The 16074-nt window shown below is 46.6% G+C and overlaps 2 protein-coding genes across 3 annotated transcripts in view; both read left to right on the top strand.

Annotated features, from left to right (window-relative positions):
* Positions 1–1716, top strand: part of LOC309336346 (uncharacterized protein) — a gene marked incomplete at its 3' end in the record, with an annotated part of 43490 nt that extends 41774 nt beyond the window's left edge. Inside the window, exon 3 of the mRNA XM_081851968.1 lies at positions 1565–1716. Coding sequence (XP_081708094.1) covers positions 1565–1716 — 152 coding nt within the window. The remainder of the gene's footprint in view (positions 1–1564) is intronic.
* Positions 1706–10387, top strand: LOC309336568 (E3 SUMO-protein ligase ZBED1-like). Of its 2 annotated transcripts, none has more exons than XM_081852533.1 (6): positions 1706–1852; positions 4109–4235; positions 4566–4643; positions 6375–6458; positions 7529–7773; positions 8293–10387. In XM_081852533.1, the coding sequence occupies exons 1-6, from the start codon at positions 1745–1747 to the stop codon at positions 10084–10086; spliced, it is 2436 nt and encodes an 811-aa protein (XP_081708659.1). In that variant the 5' UTR covers positions 1706–1744; the 3' UTR covers positions 10087–10387. The 2 variants fall into 2 exon arrangements, with proteins under 2 accessions (XP_081708659.1, XP_081708660.1); XM_081852534.1 differs by having other exon boundaries at positions 1706–1908.
* Positions 10388–16074: the final 5687 nt, after the last annotated feature.

Here is a 16074-nt window from a genome sequence, read left to right as displayed (position 1 = left end):
GCTGTTCCGCCTGGCTTTCAACTTGAACTTAGCCCGATATTTTATTCACCTTCCTTCCCTCCCCCTCCCCTTTTTATGAAGATTACCCGCTAATTCTCCCCTGGTCTCCTCGCTGGCCCAAATGGGACTAATTTAGCCAGCTAGCCCTGGTGATCATCTAATGTTTATTGGATGGATCCCCCCCCCCAAATCAATCTTTGAATTCTGAACTTACTCACGTTTTATACTGTATTTTATGCTGTTTTTTGTTTGCATCAATTAAGTGGTTCCTCTTCATCCTGGAGAAGAGTGACTAGTGGGGTGCCACAGGGTTCTGTCTTGGGCCCGGTCTTATTCAACAACTTTATCAACGACTTGGATGATGGACTCAAGGGCATCCTGATCAAATTTGCAGATGACACCAAACTGGGAGGGGTGGCTAACACGCCAGAGGACAGGATCACACTTCAAAACGACCTTGACAGATTAGAGAACTGGGCCAAAACAAACAAGATGAATTTTAATAGGGAGAAATGTAAAGTATTGCACTTGGGCAAAAAAAATGAGAGGCACAAATACAAGATGGGTGACACCTGGCTTGAGAGCAGTACATGTGAAAAGGATCTAGGAGTCTTGGTTGACCACAAACTTGACATGAGCCAACAGTGTGACGCGGCAGCTAAAAAAGCCAATGCAATTCTGGGCTGCATCAATAGGAGTATAGCATCTAAATCAAGGGAAGTAATAGTGCCACTGTATTCTGCTCTGGTCAGACTTCACCTGGAGTACTGTGTCCAGTTCTGGGCACCACAGTTCAAGAAGGACACTGACAAACTGGAACGGGTCCAGAGGAGGGCAACCAAAATGGTCAAAGGCCTGGAAACGATGCCTTATGAAGAACGGCTAAGGGAGCTGGGCATGTTTAGCCTGGAGAAGAGGAGGTGAAGGGGTGATATGATAGCCATGTTCAAATATATAAAAGGATGTCACATAGAGGAGGGAGAAAGGTTGTTTTCTGCTGCTCCAGAGAAGCAGACACGGAGCAATGGATCCAAACTACAAGAAAGAAGATTCCACCTAAACATTAGGAAGAACTTCCTGACAGTAAGAGCTGTTCGACAGTGGAATTTGCTGCCCAGGAGTGTGGTGGAGTCTCCTTCTTTGGGGGTCTTTAAGCAGAGGCTTGACAACCATATGTCAGGAGTGCTCTGATGGTGTTTCCTGCTTGGCAAGGGGTTGGACTCGATGGCCCTTGTGGTCTCTTCCAACTCTTCTATGATTCTATGATTCTAAGTGTTTTAAATTTGTTGTTAGCCGCCCTGAGCCCGGTTTTCTGAACCGGGAAGGGTGGGTATAAATAAAAATTTATTATTATTTATTATTATTCCCAGCCCGCAGCCCCCCACCTTTGCATCGAAAACATCTCATACCCCCAAGGAAGACTATTTGCCATGTGCAAATAGTGCAAGTCTTTTCAGATACAGCAGATGTGTCCCCTTTCGCCTGACCCAGCAGGCTTTTCTGCTGAATTCACACACAAAAAGGCACTTCTTTTGTCTTCCTCTGCCTCCCTTGCAACCCTTAGCCAAGAGATCTCCCTCCCTCCCCAATAATCAGAGAGCCTTTCTCAGTGCCACCCACGGGCATCGCAGAGACACTTCGGGTTCCCATTCGCAGGCGGCCAGCGCGAAGGAAACAGCTGCTGCTCCTCCTCGTTTGAATGGGAGCCGGAAGTGAAGGCGGCGCGGCGCCCTTCCCTGTCCCTATGGTCCATTGTGCAGGCCCGCAGGGAGGTGGCCTCCTCGCGAGTTTACCTCCAGAAGAGGAGCTGGGCCAGCAGAGAGGGAAGAGTTCAGGGTGCAATGCAAGAAAGGTCGGGGAGAGCATGCCGGATCTTGCCTCCTTTGCATTGCACGACGCTCCTGCAAGGCAGGCCAGCGGGGATGTTCTGGGGAGGCGCGGCTCCGGGTGCAAAGCGGTTGATGGGGGTGAAGGAGCGCAGCTTTACACGCACCAGAGGTTTTTTTGGGGGGGGGGTGGAGAGAAATCGGGGAATCTCCTTTTTCTGTCTCCTAGGCATGGTGGGAAATCCCAGGGATTGCTTTAATTAATTCAAAGATTTGTTGCATTTGTTGTTGTTGTTTAGTCGTGTCCAAACAAAATAAAAAAATTCCTTCCAGTAGCACCTTAAAGACCAACTAAGTTAGTTCTAGGTATGAGCTTTCGTGTGCATGCACACTTCTTCAGATACCTGAAGAAGGGCATCTGAAGAAGTGTGCATGCACACGAAAGCTCATACCAAGAACTAACTTAGTTGGTCTTTAAGGTGCTACTGGAAGGAATTTTTTTATTTTGTTTTGACTATGGCAGACCAACACGGCTACTTATCTGTAACTGGAACTATGGAAGGCACCACATTGAGTCGTGTCCGACTCTTCGTGACCCCCTGGACCAGAGCACGCCAGGCACTCCTGTCTTCCACTGCCTCCCGCAGTTTGGTCAAACTCATGCTGGTAGCTTCCAGAACACCATCCAACCATCTCGTCCTCTGTCGCCCCCTTCTCCTTGTGCCCTCCATCTTTCCCAACCTCAGGGTCTTTTCCAGGGAGTCTTCTCTTCTCACGAGGTGGCCAAAGTATTGGAGCCTCAGCTTCAGGATCTGTCCTTCCAGTGAGCACTCAGGGCTGATTTCTTTTGGAATGAATCGGTTTGATCTTCTTGCAGTCCATGGGACTCTCAAGAGTCTCCTCCTGCACCAGAATTCAAAAGCACTTAACCCGAGGTACCACTGTATAAGCTGCCTTATCCTGATTCAGACCATTGGGTCTATCTTAGTGTGTCAAACGCCGACTGGCATATTTGAATCCTGGCATCTCCCAGAGTCCTAGCCCGAGACTCTAACCACTACAACACACTGCTGTGCGTGCTCTCTCCCCCCCCCCTCTCTCTCTCTCTCTCACACACACACACTCCCTCCTGAAACACTAAAAAAAATGTTCCTAAAGCAATGCAATGCTTCCCACCATTGTTGTTGTTGTTTAGTCATTTAGTCCTGTCTGGCTCTTCGTGACCCCCTGGACCAGAGCACGCCAGGCACCCCTGGGAGGCTTCTCTTCTCATGAGGTGGCCAAAGTATTGGAGTCTCAGCTTCAGGATCTGTCCTTCCAGTGAGCACTCAGGGCTGATTTCCTTCAGAATGGAGAGGTTTGTTCTTCTTGCAGTCCATGGGACTCTCAAGAGTCTCCTCCAGCACCACAATTCAAAAGCATCCATTCTTCGGCGATCAGCCTTCTTTATGCTCTACCTCTCACTTCCATACATCACTACTGGGAAAACTATAGCTTTAACTATACAGACCTTTGTTGGCAAGGAGATGTCTCTGCTTTTTAAGATGCTGTCTAGGTTTGTCATTGCTTTTCTCCCAAGAAGCAGGCGTCTTTTAATTTTGTGACTGCTGTCACCATCTGCAGTGATCATGGAGCCCAAGAAAGTAAAATCTCTCACTACCTACATTTCTTCCCCTTCTATTTGCCAGGAGGTGATGGGCCCACTGGCCATGATCTTCGTTTTTTTGATGTTGAGCTTCAGACCATATTTTGCGCTCTCCTCTTTCACCCTCATTAAAAGGTTCTTTAATTCCTCCTCACTTTCTGCCATCAAGGTTGTGTCATCTGCATATCTGAGGTTGTTGCATTTATACCCCATCTTTTCCTCCAGGGAGTCTGCGTGGTTCTCGTTCAATTCCCCTGCACAACAACCCTGAGAGGTAGGCTAAGGCTGAGCCCTGGTTCACCCACTGAGCTTCATCATGGCTGGACGGGGATTCGAACCCGGGTCTCTCTGGTCCTAGTCTGATACTTTAACCACGGCACCACATTGAAATACATTTTAATGTATTTTTAATCTTTGTTGGAAGCCGCCCAGAGTGGCTGGGGAAACCCAGCCAGATGGGTGGGGTACAAATAATAAATTATTATTATGATTATGATTATTATTATTAGTGGAGTCGTAGAGTTGGAAGGGACCCCCAAGAGTCATCTAGTCTGACCCTCCTCAACACAGGAATATATGTGATTGTTCCCAAACGAGGGTCCAACCTGCAACCTTGGCGTTATTCGCTCTCTTCCAGGACCTGGTGACGTTTGAGGAGGTGGCTGTGTTTTTCACAGAGGAGGAATGGGCTCTGCTGGATCCAGGCCAAAGAGCTCTGCACAGGGAGGTCATGGAGGAGAATTATGAGACAGTGACTTCTCTGGGTAAGGATGCTCCCACCCCTCCCCCACCTCCACAGAGGCAGAGGACTTGCCAATCAGAAGGTCGGCGGTTCGAATCCCCGCAACGGGGTGAGCTCCCGTTGCTCGGTCCCTGCTCCTGCCAACCTATCAGTTCGAAAGCACCTCAAAGTGCAAGTAGATAAATTGGAACTGCTCCGGCGGGAAGGTAAATGGCGTTTCCGTGCGCTGCTCTGGTTCTCCAGAGTGGCTGGGGAAACCCTGCCAGATGGGTGGGGTACAAATAATAACTTACAATTACTATTACTATTACTATTTTGTGTTCAGAAGCATCTGTTTTTGTTTCCTCGAAAGAATCAGATGTTAGCTCCTGCTGGGAAGAAGGAGAGGACCCGTTTCCCCAGGATCCGAAAGAAGAAGAGACATCAGGAGGTAGGTGCCCAGCTTTTGGGAATAGAATAAATTGCCATTATCATTTCTGACAGATTAACCCAGTGGTTCCCAAATGTTTGGCGGGCTCTTGCTCCCTTGGGTTACATCAAACTTGTCCCCAGTGACCCCTACCCTATGAAAAGCATTATGCAGAAAAGCGGCTTGCAATGCATTGTTTTGAATTTTATTGTGTTATTGGCTTCCTTCACATTTATTCAAAATCCAATTAAAACTACAGTCATACCTCATGTTACATCCCGTGGCGACCCGGAAGTAGCCGAAAGGGTTATTTCCAGGTTTCACCGCTCACGCATGCGCAGACGCGCAAAAATGATGTCATGCGCAGAAGCAGCGAATCACAACCTGCACAGACATGCCGCTGCAGGTTGTGTTCTTTTCATGTTGCGAACGGGCCTCTGGAACGGATCCCGTTTGCAACCAGAGGTACCACTGTACAGTATTCAGCTTAACTAATCCCACAAGATTGATGGGTACCGACTTTTCGAAGCCTGATAGGCATTTAAACTTCCATTGTCCACCCCACCCCATTCCTCCGCCTGCCTCTTTGCGCCTCCCCAGTTAACCTACCGCTGCACCACCACCAGGGGGCAGTAGTATCGTCCGCTTTGGGAACCGCTGGGCTAACCTCTCAGGCTATGCATTCTTCCGGTGGGCAGAAGAATAGGGTTAAGCAAACTGATGGAAGGTAAAGCTCTCACTACTAATCATCATGACTAATCATGAGCACCAGCAGCTGAAATGGGCCATTGCCTTTACTTCCTCCTTGTGGGATTCCCATATGGATCCAGTTGCAAAAAGCAGAACAGATGGATTCATGAAAGAGAAAGCTCTCAGTGACTGCAAAAGGACAGCACTTGAGGGTTGTTGCCTTATGTCTTTTGGGCTTCCTGGGGGATGCTGAATGAGACAGGCTTTTGGTGTGATCCAAAAGCAAGACGAATTACTCGCAAGACGAAAAACTCGCTAGACAAAAGAGTTTCCCGTCTTTTGAGGTGCTTTGCAAGACGAATTTCCCTATGGGCTTGCTTCGCAAGACGAAACATCTTGCGAGTTCTTGCGAGTTTTTTCCCTCCCCCCCCTTTTTCTAAGCCGCTAATAGCCGCTAAGCCGCTAATAGCCGCTAAACCGCTAATAGCGCTAAGCCGCTAATAGCCGTGCTTCGCAAGATGAAAAAACCGCAAGACGAAGAGACTCGCGGAACGGATTGATTTCGTCTTGCGATGCACCACTGTACCAAACACCAGCTTTCCTGTTACTTCAGGCTGCGGGTTCCCAAACTGCTCTTCCCACCTGCCAAATTTTATCTCCTATTCCCCCCACAACCCCGGCCTCTGTTGCTGAGAGGCAAGGAGCCCTGTAAATGTTCCCCTTTAACAAGGCATTTAACATCCTGTATCCTTTTAAATTTGTTTGTGTGGGGGGGGTATTATTTTGTTTTGTTCTTGTTTTTATTTTGTATTTTGTGTTTTTTCATCTTGTATTTTTATGCTATGACTCGCCCTGAGTTCTTCAGATGAAGGGTGGTATACAAATTATTATTATTATTAATAATAATAATAATAATAGCCAGGTGAATCCTGCTGGATCCTATCATTCAGCTGGAGATCAATGCATTTTCCTCTGGGCTTTTTGGGAGGAGGCTATAGCAGTGGGTGGACATGGAATATGTTTTGTCCTCGGGAGCAACTAGCCTGTTTGTTTCTTTGAAAGAAATCCCCAAACCGGACTTGATGTCTTGGCTGAAAGAAGAAGACCCGATTAGGTGGGGCTCGGAGGAAGTGACAAGATGGGCAGGTACCGATTTAATTTTATTTTTAGAAAATCTTTATTAATTTTCACATAGACAAATATACACGAGTTACATAACATCAAAGAAAATGATGCAAATGAATAGAAACGATGAAATAAGAAAAGATAAAGAAACAAACATAAACAAATACAATATATTACACTTACATGACAGATTAAAATATATAACTTCCAATAATTCTCATTATACTACTTATATTATCTGTATTCCTTGCACAGATTCATATTATTTTGTTTTGTGTGTTTATATATATGAAAAATCCACTATTATTTTTTATGTAATTCTTGGTTACCAGTATCACTCTATTTCTGCAAGTATCTTATTGTTTGTACAGTACGTTTTAAAGTATTCTTTAAATATTTTCCATTCCCTATATACCTTCTGGTTTGACACTCCTCTAATTTTTCCAGTCAATTTTGCTAGTTGCAGGTATTCTATCATAAGAATTTGCCACTCTGTAATCGTTGGTAAGATTTCATTCTTCCAATTTCTTGCCACTATTATTCTGGTTGCCGTAATTGCATACATAAACAATGGTCTTATATAATTTTTTATTTCCATTGGTAATATATCTAATAGAAAAATTGCTGGTCTTTTTAGAAATGTGAGTTTGAATAGTTTTTTTTAAATTCACTATAAATGTTATTCCAAAATTCGTGGATAACTTCGCAGTTCCACCACATATGGTGGCAGGTACCGATTTTAAGAGATGTCTTGGGAAAGGTTATGATGTTAACAAAAACTGTGGGGCAATATCTGGGCTTCTTAGAGTAAATCCGAATATTGGCGGTGGCAAAGGCTACATACACCCCATAACTTGATTGAACCACGTCCCGGCAAGAGTCCCTGTCTGTCTTGTGTTTACTGAGGTCCGGGTGGTGTTCCGATGGCTTCAGTGGGGTGAAGTTGGTTAACCAATACCGGGGCACAAATATCAACAGTCACTGATGCCGGGAATCCCAACAGAATCCCCTGATCACTTTCTCCGGTCAGGGAAAGGTAGAGGGAGAAGATGATTTGTCTCAGTAGAGATTATTCTTGCTCCATCTTACAGAGACCCAGAAAGGCCAGAATATCGACTGCAAAGTTGTCGGGGAGGAGGGCACTGCCCAAGACGCGCTGCTGGTGAGACCGTCAACCTCCACCAAGCCGCTGCCGTGGCTCGGCTTTGAGTGCGCCTTTTGTTTTGTGTCGCAGAAGGGCAAAAACGTGACGGTGCAGTGCAAGTTCTGCTTGCCGAAAGTGAAAACGGTGAGCGCCGCCACAACCTCCACGTCCAACTTGAAACGGCATCTGCAGGTAGGTGCCCATTGGAGACACCCGAGGCTGAGCCTTAAAAAGCCTTAAACGATTGTTTATGTATGCGACAACAGCCGCACGGATGCTACTAGCCCAGAGATGGAAGAAACAACCCTGACCAGAGAAGAATGGCAAACTAAGTTAATGGACTATGCTGAAATGGCAAAATTAACTGGGAAGCTCAGAAATCAAGATGACAAGAACTTTAAAAAAAAAATGGGAAAAGTTCGTAATTTATTTCCGAGACCACTGCAACCAGGTCAAAACATTGGCAGGATTTTAACCACACTTGTAAAGTAACGGAAAATATGGATAATTTAGAAGGGGAAAAAATGGATAAATATTGATATGCAGTTGTAAATATTATGATTAGGACGCATGGAAGGGATGGGGGGAAGTCAGGAGATTCAGAGCAATCTCGATATTCGGATTTTGTATTGCTGTTTGTTGTACGTTTATATTTTTTTTAATCAAATAAAAAAAATTATAAAAATAATGCAATGCTTTTTTCTTTTCCAGAAGCAGCACCCAGAGCAGCTCAGAGTCCTCGAGGCTGCAAAACGGAAGAATACAAAGAAGCACGACTTCTCCGAGGCGGAAGACGCGAGCGGCTTGAGACCTCCCAAGATGCCGGCAACCCTGGAGAGATGGGGGTCCAGCAGGGAGCCTGTCAGCCAGAAACTGCTGGATAAGAAACTGCTGGATTTCATTGTGGAGGAGACGGTGCCCCTGCAGCTGGTGGACAAGCCGTCGTTCATCGAGTTTGCTCGCCTGGGCCTCAGCAAGGAGCTGTCCATCATGTCCTCCAAGACTCTGAAAGAGAGGCTGGAAAAGAAGGCCTACCACATGCGGGAGGAGGCGGCCATGAAACTGACACGGGTGCAGCATGTGGCGACCACTGCGGACTGCTGGACGCATGGACGGAAGACCTACCTCGGAGTTACGGCCCACTGGATCAACCCGGAGACCCTAACTCGGGAGTGTTGCGCCCTGGCCTGCCGACGCCTGAAAGGACACCACGCCTACGACCTCGCCACGACTCTGCACAACATCCACGTGGAGTACAAAATCCACCACAAAGTGGTATGCACCACCACGGACAACGGCTGTAACCTGGTCAAAGCCTTCAGAGCTTTCTACACAGACAAGGAAGCGGTAGATGTCATGGACCAAGCAGACGAAGGAGACAACGACCAGCAGGAAGTGGAGTTTGTGGATGTCTGTAACATTCTGGACACGGGTGAATACAGGGCCGCTGAAGAAGAAATGTGCTTGCCCCCACACCAAAGGTGTGCAAGCTACACGCTGAACTTGGTGGCCACCCAAGACATCGAGAGAGTCCTCAACTCTAAGAATTCTCCTCTGGGCGGTTTCAAGAAACACTTTTGCTCCTTGCTGGGGAAGTGTTCTAAGCTGTGGTCCAAACAAAAGCAATCGGCGATTACCGCAGAGTACATCAAAGACCAGTGCGGGGTCTTGCTCAGGGTCCCCAGTAAGACCAGGTGGAGTACCACTTATGATGCTCTGAAACAGCTAAGGGATCTACTGTCCACTGCACCACAGAAGATGGATTCCATCCTGGACTTCTGCTCCTTGCAGAGGATCACAGCTCCCGAGGCCCAGGTGGTCCAAGAATATTGCGAGATCCTCGCTCCTGTGGCCCAGGCCCTCGATATCCTTCAAAAGGAAAACGGCATGTTTATGGGTTATCTGCTCCCGACTCTCTACGCTCTGGACCATAAGTTGGAGGTGCTGGAGAAGAAGCCTGCAAATTGCAGCTACTGCCGTCCTCTGGTGAAGATTGTGCGGGAAGGGATAAGGAAAAGGTTTGAGCCAATTTGGAAGGAGAGGAAGCTGTTGGTGGCTGCCTGCTTGCACCCGCGGTTCAAGGTTGACTGGTTGGATCTGTGCAACACTGAGATCGGCAAAAGTACCATGGAAGCTTTGCTGAGAGCCGAGATTCAGAGGGTGGTCACCGAGCAGGTCAAGAGCTCTTCAGAGAGGGAGTGCGCCGTCGACTGCGATGACGAGTTTTTCGGCATACAGTCCCGGAGCAAGAAATCAGCATCGGACTCTGCCGAAGAGGAGGTCTCAAGGTACTTGAAGTTCCCCAACAGCGAGCTGTCTTCGCTGCACGCCTTCCCGCAGATTTTGAAAAGTTTCCTTGCATACAACACCGGCCTGCCTTCCAGCACCGCTGCTGAGCGCCTCTTTGGCGCAGGGGGGAACATAATGGCCGTGAAAAGACATTCTCTGGCGGATGACATGTTTGAGCACCTGGTGCTTCTAAAGCAGAACAAAGGCGTGGTTTGAGGATCTCACTTGTGCCTAGGGAGATGGCACCGGATACCAGCTGAATTTCCTTATGCTGTCAAGGGGGCCTCGCCCTTGTGCTGGAGGGGGGTGTGGTGAAAGAGGATTGGTGTCTTATTTGGGGTGGGCTTGCCCCAGGGCTTTTTTCCCCGGCTGGGACTCACCAGAACTCAATTCCCGCACCTCTCAGGTGGGCACCATTGTCATAACAGTTGTGCCTTGGAAGTTGAACAGAATTCGTTCTGGAAGTCCTTTCGATTTCCAAAATGTTTGAAAACTAAAGCACGGCATCTGATTGGCTGCAGGATTCATAACATCAGCTGCAGAACACAATCGGGCCAAGCCCGTTCCTCAACAAGAGACTGTTCTTCAGTATCTAAGCCATGCTGCCAGTTGGGAGGCTGGATGCTGTTGCACCAGTGGGGTCGCAGGATGAGATTCCCACGGTGTGTTCTAGCATATTGCTCTGCTTTCCTTTGGACCACATCAGCGAAGCCAAGAGGAAGATCTTGTTGTTTGGGCAGCCCAGGACCCCCCCCCCACATTGCCCAGGCTTGTGCCTTAGGAGGTGCTAACTTGACTTCACACACCCGCTAGGCACACTTAATCATAGAATCATAGAGTTGGAAGAGACCACAAGGGCCATCGAGTCCAACCCCCTGCCAAGCAGGAAACACCATCAGAGCACTCCTGACATATGGTTGTCAAGCCTCTGCTTAAAGACCTCCAAAGAAGGAGACTCCACCACACTCCTTGGCAGCAAATTCCACTGTCGAACAGCTCTTACTGTCAGGAAGTTCTTCCTAATGTTTAGGTGGAATCTTCTTTCTTGTAGTTTGGATCCATTGCTCCGTGTCCGCTTCTCTGGAGCAGCAGAAAACAACCTTTCTCTCTCCTCTATGTGACATCCTTTGATATATTTGAACATGGCTATCATATCACCCCTTAACCTCCTCTTCTCCAGGCTAAACATGCCCAGCTCCCTTAGCCGTTCCTCATAAGGCATCGTTTCCAGGCCTTTGACCATTTTGGTTGCCCTCCTCTGGACACGTTCTAGTTTGTCAGTGTCCTTCTTGAACTGTGGTGCCCAGAACTGGACACAGTACTCCAGGTGAGGTCTGACCAGAGCAGAATACAGTGGCACTATTACTTCCCTTGATCTAGATGCCATACTCCTATTGATGCAGCCCAGAATTGCATTGGCTTTTTTAGCTGCCGCGTCACACTGTTGGCTCATGTCAAGTTTGTGGTCAACCAAGACTCCTAGATCCTTTTCACATGTACTGCTCTCAAGCCAGGTGTCACCCATCTTGTATTTGTGCCTCTCATTTTTTTTGCCCAAGTGCAATACTTTACATTTCTCCCTGTTAAAATTCATCTTGTTTGTTTTGGTCCAGTTCTCTAATCTGTCAAGGTCGTTTTGAAGTGTAATCCTGTCCTCTGGGGTGTTAGCCACCCCTCCCAATGACGACTTCATTGGTTTTTTGAGACAGACGGATGCCAACAATGGTTCTCGCATATTCATTTTCTTCAGCCTTTCCACTGAAGTGCTAACTTTTATTAAGAAGAACCTTAATAAAGTCCCATACGACCAGAGAATTTGCACCTGTCCATTGGGGGATAGAGGAAGCCCTGAAGACATATTTTTTAGTTGTTCCTTTTACGAAGTAGAGAAACCATTGACCCTCTGCTGGTGAGGCTTGCTGACCTCCCGGTAAAGCAAAAATTTGATCTTCTCCTGTTAGGCAAGACCACAAGACGACCCGGATTGTCGCCAGATTCTGCGCACAGATCTGTAGGCGCAGACCATTCCCCGATTCAATCTAGTTTGTTAAGAAAATTCCTGAACTCGGATCCATGGGCGACTCTGGTTCGGGTCATTTCTCTTAAGGTTGTCTATCAAAGTGTTTTATGTGTTTATATGCCTATCGCACTTTTAAACTTAAAATCCATTGTTGTATATTGTTTTAAATGTTTGTTTTGCTATTGGGATTGTAGGTCCATTTGTGTTTCTCAAGCTGGTCTCTGACCGTAATAAATTTCATGTTTCATAAGAAGAACTGCAAATAACTTGGACTCTACATAAAAGCACAGCCATCCGCTCTTTGAGTCATATGGCATTTTATTGGAGCTGCCTCTGATTTTTCACATATAAAACACACACAAACCCCAAGTAGGACATTATATCTGAAGGGCACCCAAATGTAGAAATGTCTGCAATGTGCTTGACAAGAGACTTTAACTGCAACATTCCACTTTCCTCATTTTGTTCTTAAATACGCAGGATTTGAAGTATAGCAACAGATGAGACTTGGTAGTTTAATAAGTTAGACTGAATGTATATAACGGGTGAAATATAAGTAATATAACAGCTTTATGCAGTAAGAAAAGAACAGCATGGAAGGTTGGATGGGAAGTCAGTGGATAGAGATTTATTCTGAGTGTTGTCTAAAGGTATTTGTAAAATCTGAAAATTTAATGAAAAAGTTATGCCTCTTCATAGCTCAGCTGGTTAGCTGCTGTAATAAACGAAAATCTGCCCTTATGCCCTTATGGGGGACACAAGAGCCCTTATAGAGTCCTTTGCAGGTTCTCCATTGGTTGGAGAAAATAACAGAGGCCAACCAGAGAATACTGAGAAGCAAAGCAGCTAGTAAGCCTGATCTTTATTGAACTGTTGCAACAGGGTGTCCCCTTCACACGCAGGAGAAGGAGGAGGACCCCGAACCAAGGTGTGCCCGCCCTTATATAGACATTTTAAATTGCCCGCCTTGGAGTCCAAGACCACCCCCAGAAACCTCATACCTACATCACAGAAAGGGCGGTCTACAACAGAAATCTGAGTGCGCTGTTTATCTCCTGTCTGGCAGGTTACCTCTTAATGCTTACTTGATTGGATACCCTGGGGAGCCTGGCCAGTCTTTTGTAATGATAAATACTTAGTTCCTGAGCCAGGTCACAGGCTCAACCTATTCATACATAGACATACCCTTAAGACAGGATTTGTGAATGAAAAGACAATGGGGAGGCGTTTCCATTTTCCTTGACCTTGCAGAGAAATCATTTGGTCAGTTTGGGAGTCAAAATGGTTTCAGGGCTGTTTTCCTGTGTTGCTTCAGACATGTGATTGATGTACGTGTTTGCTTGGTACATTTATGAACATATATATATATATGAACATATATATGACCTTAAATTTTTTATTTCACTGCTGATAACGCCCAGGTTGCAGGTTCGATCCCCGTAAGGGGCAGCTGCAGATTCTTGCATTGCAGGGGGGTTGGGCTGGATGATAGGATCCCTTCCCAACACTATGATCTTGGCACCCCCACAAGGAGGGCTGCTGCAGCTCCCTTTGGGGACGTCTGCTGAAGCCAGACCCCGACCAAATGGGTGGTGGGTGGGTAAAGGGGGAAAAGTGAAAGGGGGGGGGCGAACACCCAGCTGATGTCATTCAGCCCTCCAGTACAAGAACCGAGCTCTGGTTTCCTAGAGAGGCAGGAATCTGCAATACGAAGGAGTGGGGAGAATTGGGGGTGGGTAGGGGGTTCTCTGCATATTCCAAGAGGAGACACCGGATTGCAGAGCAGGAGATCGGAGCGTGCAGAGACGAAGAGGTGCAATGCACAGAATTAAGAATTTGCTTTTTTGCAAGGTTGTGGAAGAGATCTTGAAGAATAATGGGGGAGGAGGGAGGTTCATCTTCCCCTCTCGGCTTTCTCCTAATCCATAGTGCGCACTCTGACCCATGCAACGCAGCCGCAGGATGCGTCCCAAACCGCTGGACTGTCTCCCTTGCAGAATGCTCTCTGAAGCTGCCTCTCCCTGCAGGTGGAAACAGCCTCCCCAGGGAATGTGCAATTTTTTTGGGGGGAGGGGGTTGTTGGAGGGGAAGATCAAAGCGCACATGCACACCCCGCCCGCCGTTTATCTGGGGGGAGATTTTCTCTTCCCCCAGGTGCTGAAATGACTTCAAAGCAAGCCATTGCAACCTAACAAATTCCAGGTGCAGTTGGACTACAACTCCCATCCAGTTCCAGCCACTTTGCGCAATAGCCAAGGGTGATGGGAGGTGTAGTCTGGGATGTTTGGCTGGCTGCAAGTTTCAGAAGGCTGGCTTAGATCAACTGTGCCAGTCTTGTGCCAATAATTCAGGGTCTTTTCTTTATTATAAATTATTTCGGGAAAGGGCTCAGTGGTAGATAATTTGCTCTGCAGGTCCAATCCCTGACAGCATCTTCTCACCCTACTCATTTTATTCGTATGCTCCTCTTCCATAGTTGAAACCATGCTCAAGGCAGAGGCTGGATGGCCCATCTATCATGGACACTTCAGCTGAGATTCCTGCATTGCACTTCTGGGAAATGATATATAATGAGATGAAAAAGGTGTTGAAATATGCATTTATTAAGAAACCAGAAGCGTTTTTACTTGGCATTGTAGGAGATGATATTAATAAGACAGGATTGTAAGATGTTTTTATGCACAATGACAGCAGCAAGAATATTATTGGCACAAGAATGGAAGCAAGAAGAATTACCGACGAAAGAAGAATGGCGGATGAAACTATGCAGAATTAGATAAATTAACAGGAAGGATTTGAAACCTGTGAGACCAGAGATTCTTGTAAGACTGGAGTAAATGTATGAATTATTTGAAAAGTAATTGTAATGAACAGATTACGCTAGTAGGACTGCAATAAGTTTTGTAAGCAGGACTATTTGAAATATTGCAAGAAAGACTATGAGGAGAGTTATTAGTTAATGATAATTAAGAGTAATAGAGAAATTAAGAGATGCAGAATAAGTGATAATGAATGAAAAATCATCAGAGGTGTTGACGGAAGTCTAAAATATTGTATAAATATTAGCTTCACTTGAGGTTCTGCCCACGTTCACTGTCAAATGTTGCCCTGCTCTCCTGTCTCCCTCCTCTGAAAATGCATTTACAAGTTAGCTTTATAATAATCTCCTGGCTCAGCAACCCTCTTATTAGTGATGAAGAAGCCGGGAACGCTGGTCTATTCAGACGGGCACTGGAGAGAGCCAATGGAATAGAGTGCTGAGAGGAGAGAGCCAATCAGGAAGCAGGGCCCCTAAGGCCCGTCCTCCGTGCTCTGAGGAGAATTTTTGGAGGGAAAATCCTGAGGGAAGGGTTCGGTTCTCCCTACACTGAGCTGGGCCTGGGCTAAAGGAACTGAACTGAATTGAACAGACGTGTGTGTATTTTACTGTGAAATACCAACACTTTTAATACAAGATTTGGAAAAGAATGTATTTCAAAATCTTGAAAGAACATCTCCAGTGATCGTAACACAAGGAGATTGTGTAGAAATGGCCTCCCCCCCCCCGACCAACTACAGTGGTACCTCGGGTTAAGTACTTAATTCATTCCAGAGGTCTGTTCTTAACCTGAAACTGTTCTTAACCCGAAGCACCACTTTAGCTAATGGGGCCTCCTGCTGCCGCTGTGCCGCCGGAGCACGATTTCTGTTCTCATCCTGAAGCAAAGTTCTTAACCCAAGGTAATATTTCTGGGTTAGAGGAGTCTGTAACCTGAAGCGGATGTAACCCGAGGTACCACTGTGTTTCAATGTCTCCATGGCATGTCTGCTATTTGCACTCTAGGGTCCATGCCCAATTTGACAGGACTCGCTCTGGATTAGGCTGGCAGAGAGGGAGTTGGGGGGCAGCTATGGAAAAGGTTAGCTCCTGGAGTGTGGTGGGTCTGGATGCTTTTGTGGCTGCTCTGGAGGTGGGGTTCATTTGTCACTTGAACATGAAAGTATGGGAATCTGGTTACAGATAGGTAGCCGTGTTGGTCTGCCATAGTCAAAACAAAATAAAAAAATCCTTCCAGTAGCACCTTAAAGACCAACTAAGTCAGTTCTTGGTATGAGCTTTCGTGTGCATGCACACTTCTTCAGATACACTGAAACAGAAGTTTCCAGACCTTTCTATATAGTGAGAAGGTGGGGAGGGGTATTAC

The sequence above is a fragment of the Podarcis erhardii genome (genome assembly GCF_964252035.2).
Source record: "Podarcis erhardii genome assembly, chromosome: 2".
Taxonomy (NCBI): domain Eukaryota; kingdom Metazoa; phylum Chordata; class Lepidosauria; order Squamata; family Lacertidae; genus Podarcis; species Podarcis erhardii.
Note: the sequence above shows the minus strand (reverse complement) of the source record. Positions and strands in the feature narration are given on the sequence as shown.